Source organism: Barbus barbus (genome assembly GCF_936440315.1).
Source record: "Barbus barbus genome assembly, chromosome: 37".
Lineage (NCBI taxonomy): Eukaryota > Metazoa > Chordata > Actinopteri > Cypriniformes > Cyprinidae > Barbus > Barbus barbus.
In genome coordinates, this window is record NC_136715.1 from 4,499,679 (window position 1) to 4,520,737 (window position 21,059).

General features: G+C 35.7%; 1 protein-coding gene across 2 annotated transcripts in view; it reads left to right on the forward strand.

Moving 5' to 3' along the window:
• trim62.1 (tripartite motif containing 62, tandem duplicate 1) overlaps positions 1–21,059 on the forward strand; it is a 45,673-nt gene that overhangs the window by 7,741 nt on the left and 16,873 nt on the right. For both annotated transcript variants that reach the window (XM_079397174.1, XM_079397175.1), the window contains exon 3: positions 17,400–17,495. In XM_079397174.1, coding sequence (XP_079253300.1) covers positions 17,400–17,495 — 96 coding nt within the window. The remainder of the gene's footprint in view (positions 1–17,399; positions 17,496–21,059) is intronic.

A 21,059-nucleotide genomic window follows, 5' to 3' on the forward strand; every position in this document is an offset into this window, starting at 1 on the left:
ATGTCCTTGATGCGGGCCGTCAACAATCGCCGGCGCTTGCGCTCTCTCGTCGGTTTCGTGCTGTTTCCTGTTTCTTTGTAAACAGATTATTATACATGAATTCTGACCTTTGCAAATGTTTTGATGGAGGCAGATCGACCTTTGTTTTATAGCAATATTGGTGCGCGCTACAATACAACAAGTTTTTGAAAACTTTCATATGCTCAGCATTTATATACAGTATATACAGTTAAATACAGTAAAAACGGTAAGATTGTGAAATCTTAACATAACGGTTTTCTATTTTAAAATATAATTGTATTCTGTGATGCAAAGCTGAATTTTCAGCGTCACGTGATCCTTCAGAAATTATTCAGATATGCTTATTTGCTGCTCAAGAAACATCTGAAAACAGTTGTGCTGCTTATTTTTTTTGCTAAAGTCATGATTTTCTTTTTTTACAGAGAGTTTCAAAGAACAGTGTTTATTTGGAATGGAGATCTTTTGTAACATTAAATGTAGATTTTGAGTTACTGAATAAAATTATTAGTTGAAAGTAAAAATTAATAATATTAATAATTAAAATAAATATTTACTGACCTCAAACTTTGAATGGCAGTGTATATTGAGTTGGTACATTTTAGTGATCAGGCAAAAATACCAATATTAAGGTAATTGGCATGTATTCTAAATTGCATATTACTTCAGTTCAGTACAAAATAATGGTTATTGTAGTTGTAAAGTCTTCTAAATAATCTGTTTGGGGTTGAGGCTACTAGAGGCTGGATTTCTGATGCACTCTGGATGTGTTTCCTGCGCTGCTATTCTAAAAACGGAATTCTGTGGAAAGCGCTGTTATGTGACATAACTACTGCATGTCTCTTCCTGTTCTCCTCATCTATGTGGAAATAACCCATTTCAGTGTTATAGCTGGTCTGGTAACTTTACAATGAGGTTCTTATTTTATATTTAATGCATTAACTAATGTTAACTAACAATGAGTAATACATTTTTACAGTATTTACTAAACTTTGTTAATGTTAAGTACCATTAAACGATACAACTCTGGATTTTAATAATGCATTAGTAAATGTTGGAATCAGCATTAACAAAGATTAATAAATGCTTTAGAAGTATTTTTCATTGTTAGTTTAATAACTCTGCATATTTCCATAAGAAGTTATAAATGTTTCCTGCCATTCCATGCATGATTTTAAAGGGATAGTTCACCCAAAAATCTAAATTCTGTCATGAATTATGCACCCCCATGTCATTCTAAACCTGTATATTTCATGAGCTAGTTTTAATTGTGATCTATGCTTTGAAGATGTGTGGGTTGAAAACTTTGTAAGGGAGCTGACTGCCTTACAATGGGTTTTACTTGTTGCTGAAGCCCTAATAAGTGAACCCTAGAGTCAGTTGGGGTGGGTTCATTTGTGATGACTGTGGCAGGTCTGTTTGCTCTTTGTCTCCTACAGCCTTGAGGCCCATTTTACTTGATACAGTGTGTGTTTGTAGGTGTGTGCGTGGTGCTAGTGGGCGAATGAGTGTAAAATGAGTAATAGTGAGTCATCTTATGGAAATAAGCTTGAAACATTAACTCAAGGCAGTTAGATCAGAACTATATGCTTTCGACAGACACTAAGTACAGGAATTTCAGCTATTATGCATGTTCCCTTCATGCCCCCGTTTCAAAAAGAGGCATTAAGGGCTGGGAGATATATGTAACACACTCAGTGATTTTGTGGGCAGTATACAGTCTAGATGTTTTGCACTAGATTGCCATTTATAGACAAAGTTTCAATATAATTTTATTTATCTCGCTCAGATCTAAGTTTTCTTTTTTTTTCTGTCCTTGCTGTCGTGCAGCTTCAAGATCACCTGTAATCTGCTCCATACCTTCTCTCTTTGAACTGTTTAATCACCATTTTATCTTTTCTTCATCCTCCACACAACTTCCTTTTGAGAAATGGCAGCTTTTTTAGTTGGTAAGGGACTTGTTACCAAGTGATTTATTTTGCCTCAGGTTTTCTAACAAATGGAAAAGCAGCGGGTGGTCGGTGAGGAGTTGTCACGTTCATGCAGAATCACAGCCATAGGGAACAGCAGAACGGTCATGTTGCATTAGACACAATACAGGCTTTACATGCTTGGCTTAAGGCCTAATACACAGTGACAAAGCATACAGCTAACATTCTCTCATGCACGGAGGCAGTAGGAAAGATTGTGACCTGGTGCAACCTTGAACCGTGAACAAGCTGGGATTAGTTGGTTATCTTTGCCTATATTGAAGAAGTTAAAAAGGAAATTATGCCATTTGCTCAACTCGTATCATTCAGATTTGTATTTGGGATAATGGGACATGAGAATGGGGGAATTAATTGTCTGTTTTATTTGCGTAACATGTCCACTGTAACGGTCACATGGTTTGGCAGCTCAGGAAAATTCTGTTTGCAGTGGAATTGGATTGTCTGGAGATTTCCTTCCAGCATTTCCTGAAAGAAGTGGATTTGTATGTCATCAGAGAGAAGTGGAAGTGAAAGTAGTAGTCCACTAAACCTTTTGAAGTCTTTAAACACGTTCTTATGCTGATCCTCAGATATAGGATTGGTTCGTGAGGGCAGGTGCTTAGGAAAACGATTACAACCTGTCACTGGGTCAGCCGAGATAAGGCCTGCAGATTGTCACACTTTTCCCATATGAAGCTTCTTGTAAGCTTATCAGAATGAATGCTATCTCTTAAAGCAAAAAAATTAAGTACTGAATAACATTTTTAGCTGGAAATTGGAGATTTTCTTTTTAAATAGAGTACTGTCTTATGCTTCTGCTTAATGTTTGTTTGTTAGTTTATTTATATTCATTTTCATCTTTAATTTGTCTTTATTTACTGGTCAGTAGTTCAGGTTTACTTGCCCTGTAAACACTTTCACTTACCCCAGAGCAAAAATGTTTTTGAATGTTTTAAAAATATTATTTTTTTAGATGTATTTCATTTAATATTTATTTACTTCATTCTCATTACAATGTACATTTACAATTGTAATTTAATTTTAATTAAATTACAGCTATGTTAGCTGTATCTATGGTATGCAGAGATTTATCGCCATGTTTTTTATTTATCTTTATTGTTGAGCCCTGCCATTACTATCTGTACCCTTTTCTATGGCTCTGTATTAATGTTTCTTCCACTTTTTCAAGCTTTGCCTGTTGTTGTTGACAGACAGACGGAGCCTCCCTACTAAACCCGGATCTCTAGAGCTCCTCGCCCCTGATTAGGTTTGGGAATCAGCACAGATTACTGACCATTGTTCTGAGGCCAGCGCTAGACTAGTATGTAATCTCCTCTAATTCCTGCCCCTGATTAGCTCCAAATTACTCAATTAGACAGCCTGCTGATGGACGCTTATTAGCGCTGTACATCAGAGCATATCTGCGTAGCCATATGTTTGCTACACATCTTTACCAGGCCGATGGGTGCTGGAATGAAACGCTGTGTGTTGCCCTCGGTAAAGGACCTCTTGCTTTGCTGTTTGGGTTTGGTGAAATGTTCCGGGCCACAGGGAAATCATGCCAGACCGCCTGCGGCGAGCTTCAGGCTCTGGCCATCATCTTTGCCCCAGCTGCCCCCTTCATAGCTCCACACTGTGCTTTGGCTGTTCAGTAACTGAAAGTCCAGCTCTGTGACTCTAGAGAAAAATGTCCCACCATTCAATAAGCTTGACCCTAGTTAGTAGGAAGAAAAGGGCTGAATAAAACCTTGCGCTTTTTGCAGATGTTTAGATATTTCTAAACCTCTGCTGAGATATTTCATGCTCGTGCTCAAGGGTCAGATTCATGAAAATCTTCTGAAGGAAGAAGTTAAGAAATGTTTTAAACAAGACATTTGTAAGAAATGTCGCGCCGTGTACCTAAAGTCTTCTAAACAGCCAAAGTCTGTCTACACTGGATGCAACAAAGCTACTGTTGATGATAATTTGAACTTTGGGTCAATACGTCAGTAGTATGTACGTACGTACAGCATCAGTTTACTGTCGGGGATTTGTCGTGTAGACCGCATCACTGATTATAATGAGTTCTGTAGTATTTTGTTGCGCTGTGCCGCGCCGTGCGTCATGGTGTTATATTAACATTCTTATATTAAATCTTATATTAACAATGATGGTTTTGGTGGTGATCTGTTTGTATAGCTGTTCTTGTCGAAACTTGAGCAACTCTTAAAAAAAAAAAAAAAAAAAAAAACCCTATTTTTTTTCAGAGGAATTCTGTAATAGTCATAACACTATTTTGTTGCAAATGGATTGTTTTAAAAAGGTTATCCTAACTTTGAGGTTATTTAAGGTGATTATTTTCATTGTAAATGGCTTGACGAGTTCAGCACTTGCAGTGTCTTTTTTTTTTTTTTTTTAAATGTACCATGCATTTTAAATGCTTGTTTTAATGCTTATTTTATAAAGTAGTCTTAACTTTAAAATGTTATTTACTATGATTATTTTCGTTGTGAATGGCGTGATGAGAATTTAGCAGATTTTAAACAATTTGAATGGTTATTTTAAAAAGTTTTCCTAACTTTAAGTGGTTATTTACAATCATTTTTATTTTTAAATGTTTATTTTGGGGCATTTTTGCCTTTTATGAGATGGCAGATCAGAGCTGAGAGGAAGCGAAGTGGGGAATCAGGGAATCAGCACCGACCCAATGATTTAAAAAAAAAAAAAAAACATTCTTCTCGGGAATTCAAATTCAGGTTTTTAAAAATACTTCTTAAAAATAGTTCTTAAATACTTTTGGAAATCCAAAATATTCTAAACTTTATTTTTGCTTCTGTTTTGGTTCACTTTCACAATTAAGACTCCGCCTCTTTATTCCTGTATTTGTAATGTACTGAAGTATGTTTAATGTGGTTTATTGACATCTGATCTGTAGTGGCATGCAAATTCAAGGAAAACATTTAGCATGTTTTTTGGCAACACCTGATGCGGGCCGGATAAAACCCGCTGCACTCCAAGGCTGCTCAGTTGTTTTGCAATGTAGCTGAGAAATGGAATTGAAATGTTCTAGAGGCCGTTTTGATTTCAATACTGTGTGGTTTTAATACTACATGATGTATGATATTTTAACCAACTGTCCTTAAGGGTGAAGGATGTCATTTTGTTTGGTGCCGCTGCTGCAGAAATGACTTGGTTCACCTTGAGGAACTAATTTAGGGGTATTTTTCATCCTGCAACCAGTCTCAGATGGAGCCGTTAGCGTCCACTGCAAGGGTCATTGGGCACATTAGACTCTTTCAGTGGCTCAGTAAATGGAAGCTGCTCGTCCATTTTGATGTCCCTGTTTGAGTGCTGTGTTCAGCTCTGTTCAGCCACCTTTGACACAGACTGCCTAAAACCATTTATTGTCAAACAGTTGTGGCTTTGTCCGCTGTAGGACCAGAATGAGATGTCTCCACTGGGAATTGGAAGAAGACACTTGGAATTGAAGATTGTTGAGTCAAGATTTGGTTCTTTGGAAACGGGTGCCACTTGTGGCTGTGTGTTAAATCTTTCTTAATGCAAAAAGTTTGAGATGATTAAATTAAATGTTTGATGAGAGTGCAACATTTAAGGTCCTGAAAGAAAATAATCCCACTCATTCTCCATTCCTAAATTTTTAAAATGTGTTTGTTTTTCATTTTAATTAGACTTTTCAGAAATGCAAAACCATTGATAATAATGGACAAATTGTTCTTTAATTATATGTGGCAGAAATTAATAACCAATCCACTATCCTTAGGAATGTTGAAGGTACAAAAATCATACACAGCATAACATTCAAGTTATGCTGTTTGCTAGCATTATTCCTGGAACTGCACTAGCCAAACAGAGCTGATATCATTTTGTGTGACATTTATAGACATACTGAAAGAGACAATACATAATTTACCTTAGATCTTGAAAATAAATTAGAAGGAAACCGATGTTGAAGGGATATTTGCGGGTAATATACTCATCCTCGGGCCATCCAAGATGTAAGTGATTTGTTTTTTCTTGAGTTAAACTGAAGATTTTTAGCTGGAACTAGTTTTCTTAGACTAACATTAGCATCAAGCTAACTGAGATTGATATGTTTTTACTTTACTTTTTCATATCAGGGTTTGAAACATGCCATTGATAACCTATTATAAGCAGATATTCACTGCAACTGCTTAGCATTTTTCTTGTAAAAGCCCTTTATTGTTATGGAAATACCCAAAATTTCATGAAAATCTCACTCAAATTATATACTATTATAATCGTGTTTATTATCTTCATGTTTCGTGAGTAGTAACGTTTCTCTGGATTCGTTGTGGACTGAACAGAATGTGAAAGTGTAGGGGAAGCTCGTCATCTGAAGAGACGGGGCGGGTTATGAATGTGTAATATGAGTGACATGAGCAGGGAATAAGCTTCCTCTGAGTCAGAACAGCAATATAAACATTAATAACTTAACAAAATGCTTATAACTTTGTATTTGCTGCAGTTAAAAGCTCACACACTTAAACTTGATGAATATGCAACGTGTATAATTCCCTTCCTTTTCCAGGGTTTATGTGTGCTGCGTTGTCTAGTGAGTGTATTTGATAATAACATCCATGGGGTAATGTTTCTTTAAGTCATTTCAGATGTGTAATAGGCGATTTTGTATATACATACAGTTGCATTTCTTCTTTTTAAACATACAACACGCTGAGTATCAGAGGTTTTATTTAATCCTAAAGCGCTTTTTTAAGATGACATGGTTATATGTTGGGTTTTGCTATAATCTCCCCAGTAAAGGATATTTTTAGTTTCAGTTTCATGCCGGCTTTTGTTGCTTTAAAGCAGATTCTCCTTTCACAGTTACTGAAGAAACCACTGGGGTGAAAAAACATGTATGTTGGCTGAACTACCATCAGTCTGAACCAACATGAATAAACAAGAAATGTCTTCTTTATCTACAGTAATGCTACTAAGTAATGCCTTGTGGACAGTTGAGTGTACATCCTCCTCAGCCAGTGTTTTCCAGTCCACTGCATCTCATCAGCCTCGCTGGAGGTGACCCCCCCCCCATCCTTTCACTTCCTGCCAGTGGGATTGTGAAGGGAGCCTCTCCCCGTCCCTGTGGAGTGCTGGGATGCGTGTGTTGAAGGGAGGGCATGTTTGAGCAAACTACTCTAGATGATCTAATATAGATGGCATCTAATGTAGATGGCTAGATACTGTTTGACAGTACATCATGCAGTGTTGCTCTAGGATGGAGCATGTCAGCATGCGGGTTGTTCAGATCCCCAGTGCTTTTGAATGAAGTCCTTAACTGTTGTGTCAGTTCTGTCTAATTTTCTCTTTTATTCCTTGTTCTCTGCACAGCAAGTTCAAACTGCTTGGAGCTCTTTGTCTTTTTCTCGCTCATAAAGGGCCTTCATGACTTCAACAAGTCCTTTTGGCAGCTTTCAGCAGAAGCAGCAGGCAATACACGCAGTGCCTGCCAAAACCCAGGGTTCTGCCTAATGTGGCAAATCAACAAGACTCCCCTCATACCCACCGTGTTCAGTGCTGTTTTTTTGTTGATGGATAAATCCAGGAAGGAGTGGCTGGTATGAGTATTTTTTGCAGGAAATTCAACCTCAATATGTCATATATATATTACATATGTACTGATTTTACTTAATGCTCCTTAAATGTTTAAATTAATAATATTATATAATATTAATTTCGTATTAAATGTATTTCTTATATAAAATATGATTTTACTGCTTATTTAACACTTCTGAAATGTTTAAATTAATAATATACTGTATAATATTAATTATACTATATAATACAAATCATATTTGTAATTCATTTTGAATGATACATTTTTTATGTAAAATTTACATTTTCTAAAATCTAAAATGTTTTTTTTTTTAAATAAATTTATTAAACACTGTCCATCTACTATTTATATGATTTATTTATTATTGATATGATTTATTTTTTTAAATCTTTATTATACTCTGGCTGTTTACACATTAACATTATTAATAATTGTCAAATAATACAATTTTTATTTTTACATTTTATAAAAAAATAATTGTTTATCATTTTTATAAATTGTATTATTTATACATTGGCGTCTACATTTTTTAAAGAGTAATTATGCTTTATTAATAAAATTATTTAATATTTTATAAAATAGCATATGATGGTATCAAATTTTCATGTTGCGATTAATTGCTAATGCTTTTATCACGGTATACAGTATTATCACGGTATTGAAATTTAGTTGCAAAAAAGTGTTGTTATAAAATATAACAGGTTTAATAACTTTTTTCTTATAACAAACAGAACTGAACATTTACATAACTACAATAAAGTAATACACAAAATATGTATAAAGTAAAAAAATCCCAGATTAAAATGCAAAAGAATTATAAAGACCAATAAGTAACACTTTACAATAAGATCTCATTAGTTAACCTTAGTTAATACATTAACATTAATAATTAGCAATAGCTACATTTGCTACAGAAGTTATTAATCTTTGTTAAAAACTACAACTGTTAGTTCATTAAATAACACAGTTGCAGCTTATGATTTTAACAGCATGTTATTAAATATAGAAATTACCTAAGATTAATGAATAGACTGTAAAAAAACTAAAAATGGAAGTTGTGTCCGTGACATCACCTGTAGTTTTTTTTTTCTGGATGGGAAATTTAAAAAAATCGCTTTGCCATCATATCGGCAAGTTTTAAATCCAGGTGTAGCCTAAATCCTGCAACCGCAAATCTCTAAAGATCTGCCGTTCCTGATACTAAGATTCTTTTGCATATCCACTTGGTCATGGTGCAGATAGAGGGCTGGCGTGTACTGTAGCTGGTTGAAGAGTGCTTGCATGCACCATGTTTAAACTCTCTGTCCTGGTAGAGAAGGGGGGGGGGGGGGGGGGTCACTGCATTGTCCTACATTCTAACCTCTGGAGGAAATTCTGCTCGATACAACCCACTTCCCTCATTTGCATTTACCTTGCGTCACATTTTGCTAAAGATTCTGAGCCGGTTTCCTCAGCGTTGTTCAGTCTCAACTATCAAGGCAGGAGGATGGGGGGGGGGAAACAAGCACACGGTTTACTCAACTCTGAGTCACTCATTTATCCGTGAGGGAAATTTATAAGGTAGATATAAAACTGCACAGAACGCTTTCCATCACGGTGACAGTGACAGCATGCTGATTGCCTCTGCACTGCCTGGCTTCCTTTATGATTACGTTTTAGTCCCAGTTCAACTGATTTATTCAAATTCTTGCATATTGCGACGCATTTCTGCATGGTTTTTGAGAGTCAGAGCCATTGAGGAATGGTAATCATGTTACGATTGAGGAGTAGTAAACTTTGTGCTGCCAGCTTTTCCTGGTGTCCACACAACCAAGATGCACCAGTTAGAAACCTGCAGCATTCATCTTGCATTGGACTGAGTGGGAGAGGTGGATCAGCTGGATAAAAAAGGTCAGATTTGTCAATTGTGAGCTGTAGCTTTGTTTGTTATTGGCATCTAACGTGTTGCACGGACCTTGACAGTGATAGACACCAACCCTACTGTCAATTGGTTGTAAACAAAGTCGGCCTCTGTGCCTCACTGGTTTTTATTTATTTTTTAATGTTTTTTGCGCATGGCAGACCTGTAACACAAAAGTATTTGAGGCAAGTCTTTTCATGGCAGCACCAGGTGTAACCACACAACCTGTGCTTGCAATGAGAAACCAGCCGAATGTATGCAAATCATGAGGACACGTTCATTGCTGTCCAGACCAGAATTTTTTTGCAGGATATTTAACCTCATATATATTATATTTATTCATTTTTAACATAGAAATATTAATATTGTAATCTATATTTAATTTATTATTTTATTTGATATAATATATTTTTTAATTGATTCTACTTAAAAAAAATAATATGTACTGGCTATCCTCTATTTACATAATGATTATTTTTGTATTATTTATATATAATTTTTTATATATAATTTAATTTGATAAAATATCATTTTTAAAATGTATTTATTGCACACCACCAGCTCTATACATATTACATTCATTATATATATTTTATTTATCATATGTAATATATTTTATAAACCGTATTTTATTATAATGGCATCTACATATTTTAATTATTAATAAGCATTTGGGGCAGTTCTTTTCATGCCAGTACCAGGTGCAACCACACAGCCTGTGCTCGCAGTTTTGAGAAACCAGTTGAATGTATGCAAATCATGACACATTCGTTGCCATCCAGACCTAAATCATGACACATTCGTTGCCATCCAGACCTAAATCATGACACATTCGTTGCCATCCAGACCTAAATCATGACACATTCGTTGCCATCCAGACCTAAATCATGACACATTCGTTGCCATCCAGACCTGAATCCTCACCCTGTTTGCTGTATGAAATCTGCGATGCATGCTCTATAAATTGTTTGCATCTCAGCTGCATTTTCATACTGCTGCATGCTGTGTCAGTGTGCTGTGGCAAAGATGACGTGCTTAGACTGCAGGGTGCAGGCCCTCCCTCCCCTCACACAGGCTGTAGTCTCTGCTGATACCATGGGAAAGGCAACCATAAGCATTTGTGGCGCAGTTTGAGCACATTTTCATATGTAGAAAAGAGGATGAAAAGCTGTGAGATCTCCGACCTGACTTGGCAGCCAATTTGTGTGCTTTTTTCCCTCATATATGTAGCTTGTGTTTAATGAATAATATACAATGGTATTCATTATATCAGCTGGAAGGTTTTATTCCCCAGGTGATCACAGCGGGGAAGATCTTCCCTGAGATGTCACCATTACCGCAGTAATGGACAGCATAAAGGGCAAGTGCAGCTGAATCGCCCACTCACTGCGTTATAAAAGCAACTAAGTTTGCAAAATTATATACTATGATACAGCAGTTTTACAAACAACAGAATAATTTAATGAAGCACCTACTCAAGTAAGTTGTGAGTCAGAATCCTCTCAAATGCATCAGTAAGAGTAAATCAGTATGGACAGACTGTGATGATGCCTTTCCACAGTTTTTATTTTAAGAAATGTACATTTATAAAATTTTGTGTTTATTTTTATCTTGGCATTACGTTTCAGAAAACTGCTGTTGAGGGAGTGTCTGCAAAAAATTGACTTTTAACCACTGTATTCAAACAACCAATATTTTTTTCCCTTTTCAAAGTCTTAGTAATGCTGTCGTGGATTTTATCTTTTGCTATTGAATCAAGTGGGAACACAAAATTATATTTGTTGTGGTTTTAGTTCACCACTATAGAAGCTGAAAATTTACTTTACAGGTCATCCAAGATTAGGGTTGGTTATCGAGAACCGCTTCCGTTTTAGAAACGGTTCCAAATGTCCAAGAACCAAGTACTTGATAAGACACGTGCATTTCGATTCGGCTTAACGGTTCCTGCGTTCGCATTTTGATGTGATTTTAAACGATTTACGTGCAGGAAGGGAAAGAACTTGAGCACTGTTTGTGTGCAGCGCACACATCCGAAGCGCGAGCACAGAGAAAAGCGGTCTGCGTCCGTTCTCGAACCGTTCCGTGCATTTCCACTGAAGAAGATTTGCGCCGAGCCTAAACGTGCTTCTCTTTCACATTTATCAACCAATATGCACAAAAATACGTCAGTATATCATCATAAACGCATCCGTTTTTGTCCTAAGTGAACGTAAATAGATGTGAAAGAAAACGCACGTGTAAAAAGTATTTTTAGATCTACCCGCGTGCGTTTGGTGTTAAAGAGACAGCAGCCTAATAAACATGTGCTGCCTGTTAATCAAAGAATAAAAGAAAATCATTCACTGATCTCGACTTAATATCATTCGTAACTTAAGTGACAGTTAATGTATATAATATTTATGAAAAGAAAACTATGTATTTATGCTATTGCTAATTGATTTGTTAGTTCCCATCTTATTACTGACTTTTTACTTGTCTTTATCAATTTAATGTTCAATTTATTAGTCTAGTTGTTTTTGCTTTGGTATTTTTTGTTAAAACCATAGGCAAATGTTCCTAAGTGTAAAAGGCCTACGTGTTCTGTAAGTTGCTTGCTCTTGTTATTCAGCTGCAACAGAACACTTTGTAAAAAGACAGAATAAGTATGTTTGACATCTAAATGTTTCACTGAATTTTTTTTTTTAATCTTATTGGAATCGAACTAGGAATCAAAAAGAGTCGGAATCGGATACACAATGATACCCAACCCTATCCAAGATGTAGATGCGTTTGTTTTTCACCAGAACAGATTTGGAGAGATGCAGCGTTACATCATTTGCACACCAATAGGTCCTCTGCAGTGAATGGGTGCCGTCAGAATGAGAGTTCAAAAAGCTGATAAAAACATCACAGTAATCCACAAGTAATTCATACGACTGCAGTCCATCAATTAATGTCTTGTGATGCGAAAAACTGTTTGTAATAAACAAATCCTTCATTAAGGAATTTAAAGCGATAGTTCACCCAAAAATTTAAATTCTGTCATTAATATCGTTCCCCCTCATATCCTGTAAGACCTTCATTCGTCTTTGGAACACAAATTAAGGTATTTTTAAATGAAATCCGAAAACTTTCTTACCCTGCATAGACAGCAATACAACTGACATGTTGAAGGCCCACGAAAGTTAGTGAGGACATTGTTAAAATAGTCCATCAGTGGTTCAACCTTAACTTTAGGAAGCTACGAGAAAGCAGTATTATTTTTCATTTCATTTTTGGGTGGACTATTCCTTTAAAGGCCTTTGACACAAACAATGGATTGTAGAACATTGAACATGGAGCTGTTTGTATTTGCATTTGCACATTTGGCATGCAATGATTAAATAATAGCTTTCCATTGAAAATTGCAAAGACTTCTGTGAAACATCAATCTGTTTTTTTATTTTTTATTATTATTTCATAAATTAGAAGCACATACTTACCTACTGATAAACAAGAGTTTTGTGACGCTTGTTTTGCCGAGCCGTGCATAAATCACAATACATTTGTTATTTTTTATTGTTACGTTACACGCAATCCAGCAATAATCTAACACACATCTGTTGTGTAAGAACACCCCTTCTTAGTAGTATAAGTATTCATGGGGATATGCTACATTTAAATTAAATACTTGGGAAGAATAGGTTAGTATTGTCTGTACTTGTTTTTTAATCTTCACTTGACAGCAGAAACAACTTGCAGTGGTGTCTAGCAAACAGGCATGTTGTGTCCTGATAAGTGATGCATGGCGATGGCCGAATGATTCACACGTGGCCACTACCCTTATGATTCATGTTTGTTATATGTGGTTGAGTTGGTTTGATTGGACCCTGTTAAGGAAGGAGTGCAGATGACACATTTGCTGTCCTCTTCAGATGTGATTTACACACTAGTCATAAATAGGGATGGCAGAAGCGGCCTTGCACACCCAGGCTGTTTATTACTTCAGATCCTGCTGCCTTGCAGAATTATGACACCGGCGCATACATGGTTATGCCAAAGTGTCCTTGATTGTGTACCCTTCGGCCTGATGAGAACTGTGTAGCTGGACTATTTGGAAAGCTATTTCCTCATGGCAACAAATTTCCATTCCATTTTGTGTCATCCGAGTGACAGAGATGTTTTCCAGGAATAAAAACATGTTCACTGTCTAATGGTTCTGAGCAAGTTTGCCAGTTTTGACTCAAGGTTCTTCAGTGACGTCAAACTGCTTCACTTAGAATGCATTTGATCTCAGGGGTTGAAGGGCTGCGTGAAGTATCTTGAGTACGCCTGGTGCGTTTCATTATTTATGCACCCTTGATTATCTCATTCACTCTCATCAGTGCCAGCAGTTAGAACATATCTTTAGCTTCTAGGCAGCTGGTTGTTTAATGAATCCTTGAGGAGGTTCATAGAACGTACAATGCTGCTGAATCCAGCTCAACCGTAAGCAAGTCAAATGGCAATTCAGAATAACAATTGCTAAAGTTTCTTGCAATAACAAGTAAACTTTGTGTATATGTTATATACTTACACAGAAGTACATCATGATGCAAAAGCCAAAAAAGATACTGTTACGATGAAACCAGAACCTTTGCGATTAGGTTTGTGGTGAGTTCTTCCAGGGTAGCGTAGGCTGGCTAGATAACATTGTCTGATTTATAGAAAGAGTCGGTTTTTTCCTTAAAGGGACAGAACACTAAAAAAATCACACAATGAAAGTGGATATATCCAAGGACAACTGTGGTCACCATTCACTTTCATTACATGGGGGGCAAAAAGCAGTGTGATCCAAGTCATAAGAGTAACGAAATGAGAGGAAGTAAATGATCATTTTTGGGTTTACATAGTCTTGAACGTTTTGCCTGTTTTCTAATTTGTAAATATTTATTCATAGTTGTTGGTTTGGTCTTTTTCAGAAATGTCCATGAAGAAAAGTACATTTATTTATTTATTAAATATTTATTAATTTTGAATAATATTTATATATTCAAATTAAATTATTAAATTCAATGCATTCGTTTATTAAACATTTAATTATTTTGTAATAATATTTGTATATTTATATATTATAATTAGGTTTGCAGAGGGGCAAAAAGTTTCTGGGGAAATATTTCACCTCTTTGCAACCCTAATTATAATACAGTGTAGTGTAGTATATATATTTCATAAATATTTTACACATATCTAATAAACCTTGGTCAGTATAAAAGTGGATGTTCACTGTTGAGCTCTTATCGAAACCTGATTCCATTTTCTTTTGAATATGTTGCTCAAATGCAAACGCAAAGATGAGTAAAACCAGAGTGAAATAAGTTTTAGTCTTGCGATCGGCCTTCAGTGACCTCCTTCCCCTTGCCGTGTGGGATCCTGGGGAAATGTCATGTCAAACTTCCTCTCGCCTGCTCAGATTGATATAAACGTGGGCTGCCTCTGACCTCCAGTGCTCTGTGCTCTCCATGCAGCTAAAACCAGCACACTCTGTCCTTTGTTCAGACATTCTGAGCATGCCAACTCGATTCGCTGGAAAAATGATTAATTTGCAGGCTCTGTGCCACAAGTTCAGACAGATTTTTAAGAAGTTGTTAGTTCTCTGGAAAGGTGGAGGTAAATGGCACATAAAAAATGTATGGTCTATAATGATCCAATAACCATTTGCGTTTTACTCCCTAAGTGTACTAGCTGGTTATGTTGCTTTTAGTTGATGCATTAGAGACGGCTCTCATCTGTCAGGTATGCACACTGAAACAAAGCGATTTGGATGCTGGGAAGGGCATTTAGGTACTTGTTGAGCACAAACGCCATTTCCCTGAAGTATTGAGCTTTATAAAGAAAGTAATAGTTTTTTCTGCTCTTCTTCCTGTAAAGGATACATTTGAGAATTGTTTTCTAGTTAGCTTTATTTTATTTCAGGTTTAGTAATTTTCAAGATTTTTTTTTTTAATTAAAATCAGTTTCTCGTCTAATAAATATATTCTGTTTTATTTATGCTTTATATAAATGACCAAAAATGATTTTTAAAAGTTTTAGTTTTTCGTAAATTTTCAATGAATCACCTCTATTAAAACAACACAACACTGCAATGTTGGATGAATATGTTTTCAGGATAATCTTCTAGTTTATCAGTTAGTGGTGTTTCTCAAGGCAAGCATCAAGTATTAAGGTCATTGCACATTGAGTCCGAAATTTTCGCACGCTAAAAAATAAATACAACCTCACGTTGTGTCAATCACGTTTACACACTGCCTACGAAACTGTCGTCCGTCATAAAATATTGAAATCATGTTAAATTTTCTGCGTTTTCGCATCCGTAGCAAGCATTTTGATAGGAAACGATGAAGAATATGGAAAAAAAAAAATGCATACAAAAATTTCGGACTCGGTATGCAAGGACCTTTACTCACTCTTTAGCATTAGAGGTTTGTTCGAATCCCTAACCTTAAGCATTAAGCTTTGTTGTGTAACTCATCCCTCACCATTTGCTAATGCTACAGGCAGCCATGATTACTGATTGAAATTACACTGCTTATTGTTGAGAGGTGTGTTATTTACCAAGTAGTTGTCTGACAAAAAAATCTTGTGAAAAAGCAAACGAGTTAATTTGTTTCCTTAATGTTTTTATGTATTAGATATGCACAATTAATTGAAATATAACCAAATTCGTGATATATATATTTTTTTATAGCCATACTTACACATAATTACAAAACAAATGGTTAAATTGTGCAGTCCAACAAACAAGCAAAACTGGATTTTTTTTTCATTAATTTTAGATCACAGTTTTTATCAGAAATACAATTGCAATACATATTTTTCCCCAAATTGCACAGCTCTATATTAATATATGTATATTATACAGATGAGCTCTGGCTCTTGTGTATTGTAATGGGGCTGGTTCTTTTTAATAATAATAATAAACTTTTTTTATAAAGCGCCTTTAAAAGCAGCTTCTCAAAGAGCTGAACACAATGTAATCAAATACAATAAAAAGCAAAACAAAATCAATAAGCAAATGCAAGTTTAAAAAAATGTGTCTTAAGTTGAACTTTAAAACCATCATAATTCTGAACTTCCCTAAATTCAAGAGGCAGAGAATTCCAAAGGACAGGGGCATAGAAAGAGAAAGCCTTGTCACCCAGACGTGTTTGAGGAACAACCAACAAGTTTGGCTGGGAGGAGCGCAATCTACTACTAGGAGTGTATGGATGCAACAATTCTGTGAGGTAATGAGGTGCCAGGCCATGTAATGCTTTAAAAGTAAGCATTAGAATTTTAAAATCCACTCTAAACCTGACCGGGCGAACAAACATGGGCCGTCATCCCGATTCTGCCACGTCCATTGCAGCACAGACCCACTTTCCCTGACACAGACCTCTCTGGAGACTCGCTGTTTATTTATTAATTTCTCTCTCTTTTTTTTGCCTGCAACTATAAAGATACTTTTCTCTGTACCGTTCTTATGATTTGAAACTTCCAATCTAGATAAAAACCATTCACAAAAGGACTGAATTATAGTAATATAGCCTATTTCAGTCTTAAAAGGTTTATCAGATATCAGCACTCAGGACGTTAAGACCAATGGCATTAATCAGACTTGTAGCAAATTGAAATAATTCTCATTGTTAAGGCCTTGATGGAGCTTTTTTCCAGTCTGAGTGACACAACTTTTGTGTCCTATATACTAAAGATAAGGATCCCAGTGCCAGAAAAGTGTGATGTCCTATAACATCAAGCTCAGTGATTTTTATTTTAGCCGATCATGCAATGAAGGGTTGTGTGCAGCTTCAGTAACATCACATTTATTGCTGTCAGAGTTTTGGTATCTCTGTTAGGATGGCTTTGGAAGCAGTTCAGACTAATTACTTTGGATCAGAGGTTGCCAGATTAATGGGCAATAAATGACATGATCTGTTGTGCTGTGGTTCTCTTACAGAGGGAGATGAAGGAGCAGCTGGCGACTCTACAGGACAGTGAGAAGGGTCATACGGAGGCTTTGCAGCTACTGCAGAGACAGCTCACCGAAACCAAGGTACACTCATGTTATTCTGAAGAGAAAAATCACCAATTTAACCTGGTGCTCCATAAAACACACAATTTTCCCGCGGGCTTCCATTAAGGGTCCAACCCTAGCCATATAACGATTGAAGTGAGTGCTGTTTGCTGCTGTCATATTAAATAATGCTCCACTCCCTTGTAATCAGATTCATATTATGATATGTAATAGGTATAGTAGTTTTTATTGCTGAATGTTTTATGCCAGAGGGTCAATTCTAGATTGATGGACTAACTGTGATTTATGGACTAGTCATCCACAAATTCAAGACCTTGATTCAAATTACTATGGCTTGATACTGAAACCACGTCTCCATTTCATCTCTGAAACCACATCTGGAATCAGGTTTTGTGGAAATCGAAATGCAGCTGAGCTGACAAACAGTTTATTCTGCTCACCGCGGCCATTACAGATTCATGGCAGGTCTCTCACTCTGTCCCTTGCTCATTTCTCTCTCTCTCTGTTGACATTGAATTTCCAACAAGCAAACTGGTTTATTGAGCAGGTCTTTAATCTTGACACCTTGTTTTAATCAGTGTAAAGGGACACCACAGTCAATACTGCAACTTTGTCCGTCTCGCTGTTTTCTTCACTCCCTTTTTTAATTATCCCGCTGTTTGGGATTGAAGATTACTGTGGAGGAAGTGCTTCCTGACTGTGGACCTCTGGTTTTTACTTTCTGGTCCGTTTTTACTTTCACTTTCTGCTTAAATTGAATTGACAAATTAAGACGTTCACCAGCATAAATCTCATATCTATAAATGTCTGTATGTGTGTGTGTGTGTGTATACATGTATAAATACACACACACACACACACACACACACACACACACACACACATTTTTTATATATTTAACACCATTAACGCAGCTTTTCCTCCTGACATCCTTTGGTTAGTGTTACAGTAGAACACTATAGTATGTCACTTCACTATATGAACACACAATCAAGCACGATAAGATGCAAAAGAAAACTTACTTCAGTACTGGCGCAAGTAGTGCTTTAATGAACTGAAACCCACAAAACTGTCAAAATAGCAGTTTTTGGTGAGTGAACTCATAAACACAGTCTTAAAAGGGTTAAAAAGTTCTAAATGACTGTAAAGAACTGGGAAAAATTCGGGGAAATCTTCGCTGATTAACTTTTGATTGAATCTATATACATTTTTATAGTTTATGTGAAGGTTGTTTTAAGTTTAATTAAATTAAGTTATATTTTTCGAAGCCTATTAAATATAAAAATGAATGGCTTTAAATTATACTGTAGAATGGCAATAATTAATGGCTAAAATTGATGGAAAAATGCATTTAATAAAACCAGTAGCAATATTGGCATCATTGGCCTTCATTAAAAATCGGCTATTTAGTAAAAAGATGCCATTTAGTACGTATTTAAAATATACCTTCTTTGTTATTTCTACATTAATTTGAAGTTTCAGTGTAGAATTATGACAATATAAATATATTAATATGTGAATAATTGTGTGTGTTTATAAAAACAATTGTGATTAATTTCTTTCATCGATTCTTACTACAAGTTCCTGGTTATATTGTTAGTGATTCATCAGTACATTATTCCAGAGAGAAAAACAAATGTTTGTCTTCATAATCTTTCATCAAAATATAATAAATGGCTTCGTTTATAAGGACCGATGTCCCCAAGCCCTCTTCTTTTTTTTTTTTTTCCAACCTTGTCCTCTCTGACTGGTCATGTAGACCCACTGTTGACGATCTAAATTCATTTCCAATTTCACATTTCACAAAAATCTGTTTATTTTTACAAAAAGGTTTCCTGTTGTACAGTCCCATAATGCAGAAGTAAAATGGATTGCAGGCCATGTTGAATGTTACATGTCATGAATTTTCGAAGAACAAATTCCTTGTAGTCTCTCAAGTTCATTTAAACTTGATTCTTAGTGATTGCATTTTCTGGAAGCAGACCATGTTGTTCATTTCATTGATCTCACAGATTGCATATTTATCAGCAAGAACTGATAAAAATGCAAAAACTGTAACTTGAATGCAATGTAAGTCGCTTTGGATAAAAGCATCTGCTAAATGCATAAATGTAAATGTTATCTTGAAAGCTGATTAAACCTAAGTACCTTTCAGTTCTCTCCCAGGCTGTCTGCTGAAAATGTAGATGTTCGCATTGACCAGCCAGTCGTATCCTGTCTGAATTTATTGATGAGGTGCCTTAAGATGCTTGACATTGACATTCAGAACCATCAAGGCAAAATGCAGCCCAGACTCTGTTGTAGAGATAAGAGCTGTCACAGCACAACCTTTGGAGAAGGAGATTTATCGAGTAAACTGAACGCAATAATAAATTGGCCTCTTTGTTTCTAATTGATAATAAAGTGGCTAATTCAGGGCTGTGTTAGACTAAAGATCACGTGAAGTTACTTTGTGATATTATTAGTGGTTCTGAGGCAAACATCAATATTATTATTTTTGTTCATGCTATTATTATTATTATTATTCAGTTTGAAGTCCATATAATTTTTCTGACGTTCTAGAAAAAGTATTTTCTGTTCACAAAGGCTGCATTTATTTGATCATCAATACAGTAAAACCAGTAATATTGTAAAATATTATTAACTTTTCTATGGAAGCTTGTTTCCACCAAATGATAAAAAATTATTGCAAATTTTATTTTACAGTTCAGATTTTCTTGCAGTTTTCCTCAGAATTAAGAGAATTGCGAAAACAATTACCTTTTAATTTTTTTTTATACTGTGGTGGAAACAGGCTGCCATAGTTTTCTAATTTAATGTAATTTAGTCCTGTGATACAAAGCTGAGTTTTCAGTATCTTTTAGGCATATGATGGTATGAAATATTCATGTTGCAATAATTGCTGAAGCTTTTATCACAGTAAACGGTATTACCGCGATATCAAAATAAGTTGCGAAAATGTGTCGTCTAGAGAAAAAACGTTTTTTCTTGGAACAAAATGAACTGAACATTCAAATACAATAAAGCAATACACAATGTAAAAAGTCAACAAATGTTTCAAACAGTTTAATGTGCAAAATAATTCTACAGTTACAGTTTTTTAATAATATGTTATTAAATATTGAAATTAAAGATTAATAATTGCTTTAGAATTTTTCATTGGCAGTTTGTTAACTAAGGCATTAACTAATGTTAACTAATAGATCTTTAATATGCAGTGTGTAGTAGCATTACTCCAGTCTTCAGTGTCACTTGCTGATTTAATGATCAGGAAACATTTATTATTATAATCAATGTTGAAACTTGTGTCAAAAATACCTCTAGTTCATGTTAGCTCATTTTTAACTTGTTGCCACCTCCCTGCTAGCATGCTCTAGATTTAGCTCAGCGGCACGGTTGCTGACAGACCCTCTCGTCTGAAGTGCCGATGTTGTATCTGAATGGAAGACCCCAAGGAAAGATGTGTCTGATTAGCAGATGTCGTCGCAAGCAGGCTGCTGGGAGGCCGAGTCGCACTCGGCTCATGGCATGTGTTTACTGGCTTTAAATAGAGCCCATCCGAGACAGCGTGGCCCGTGGGGA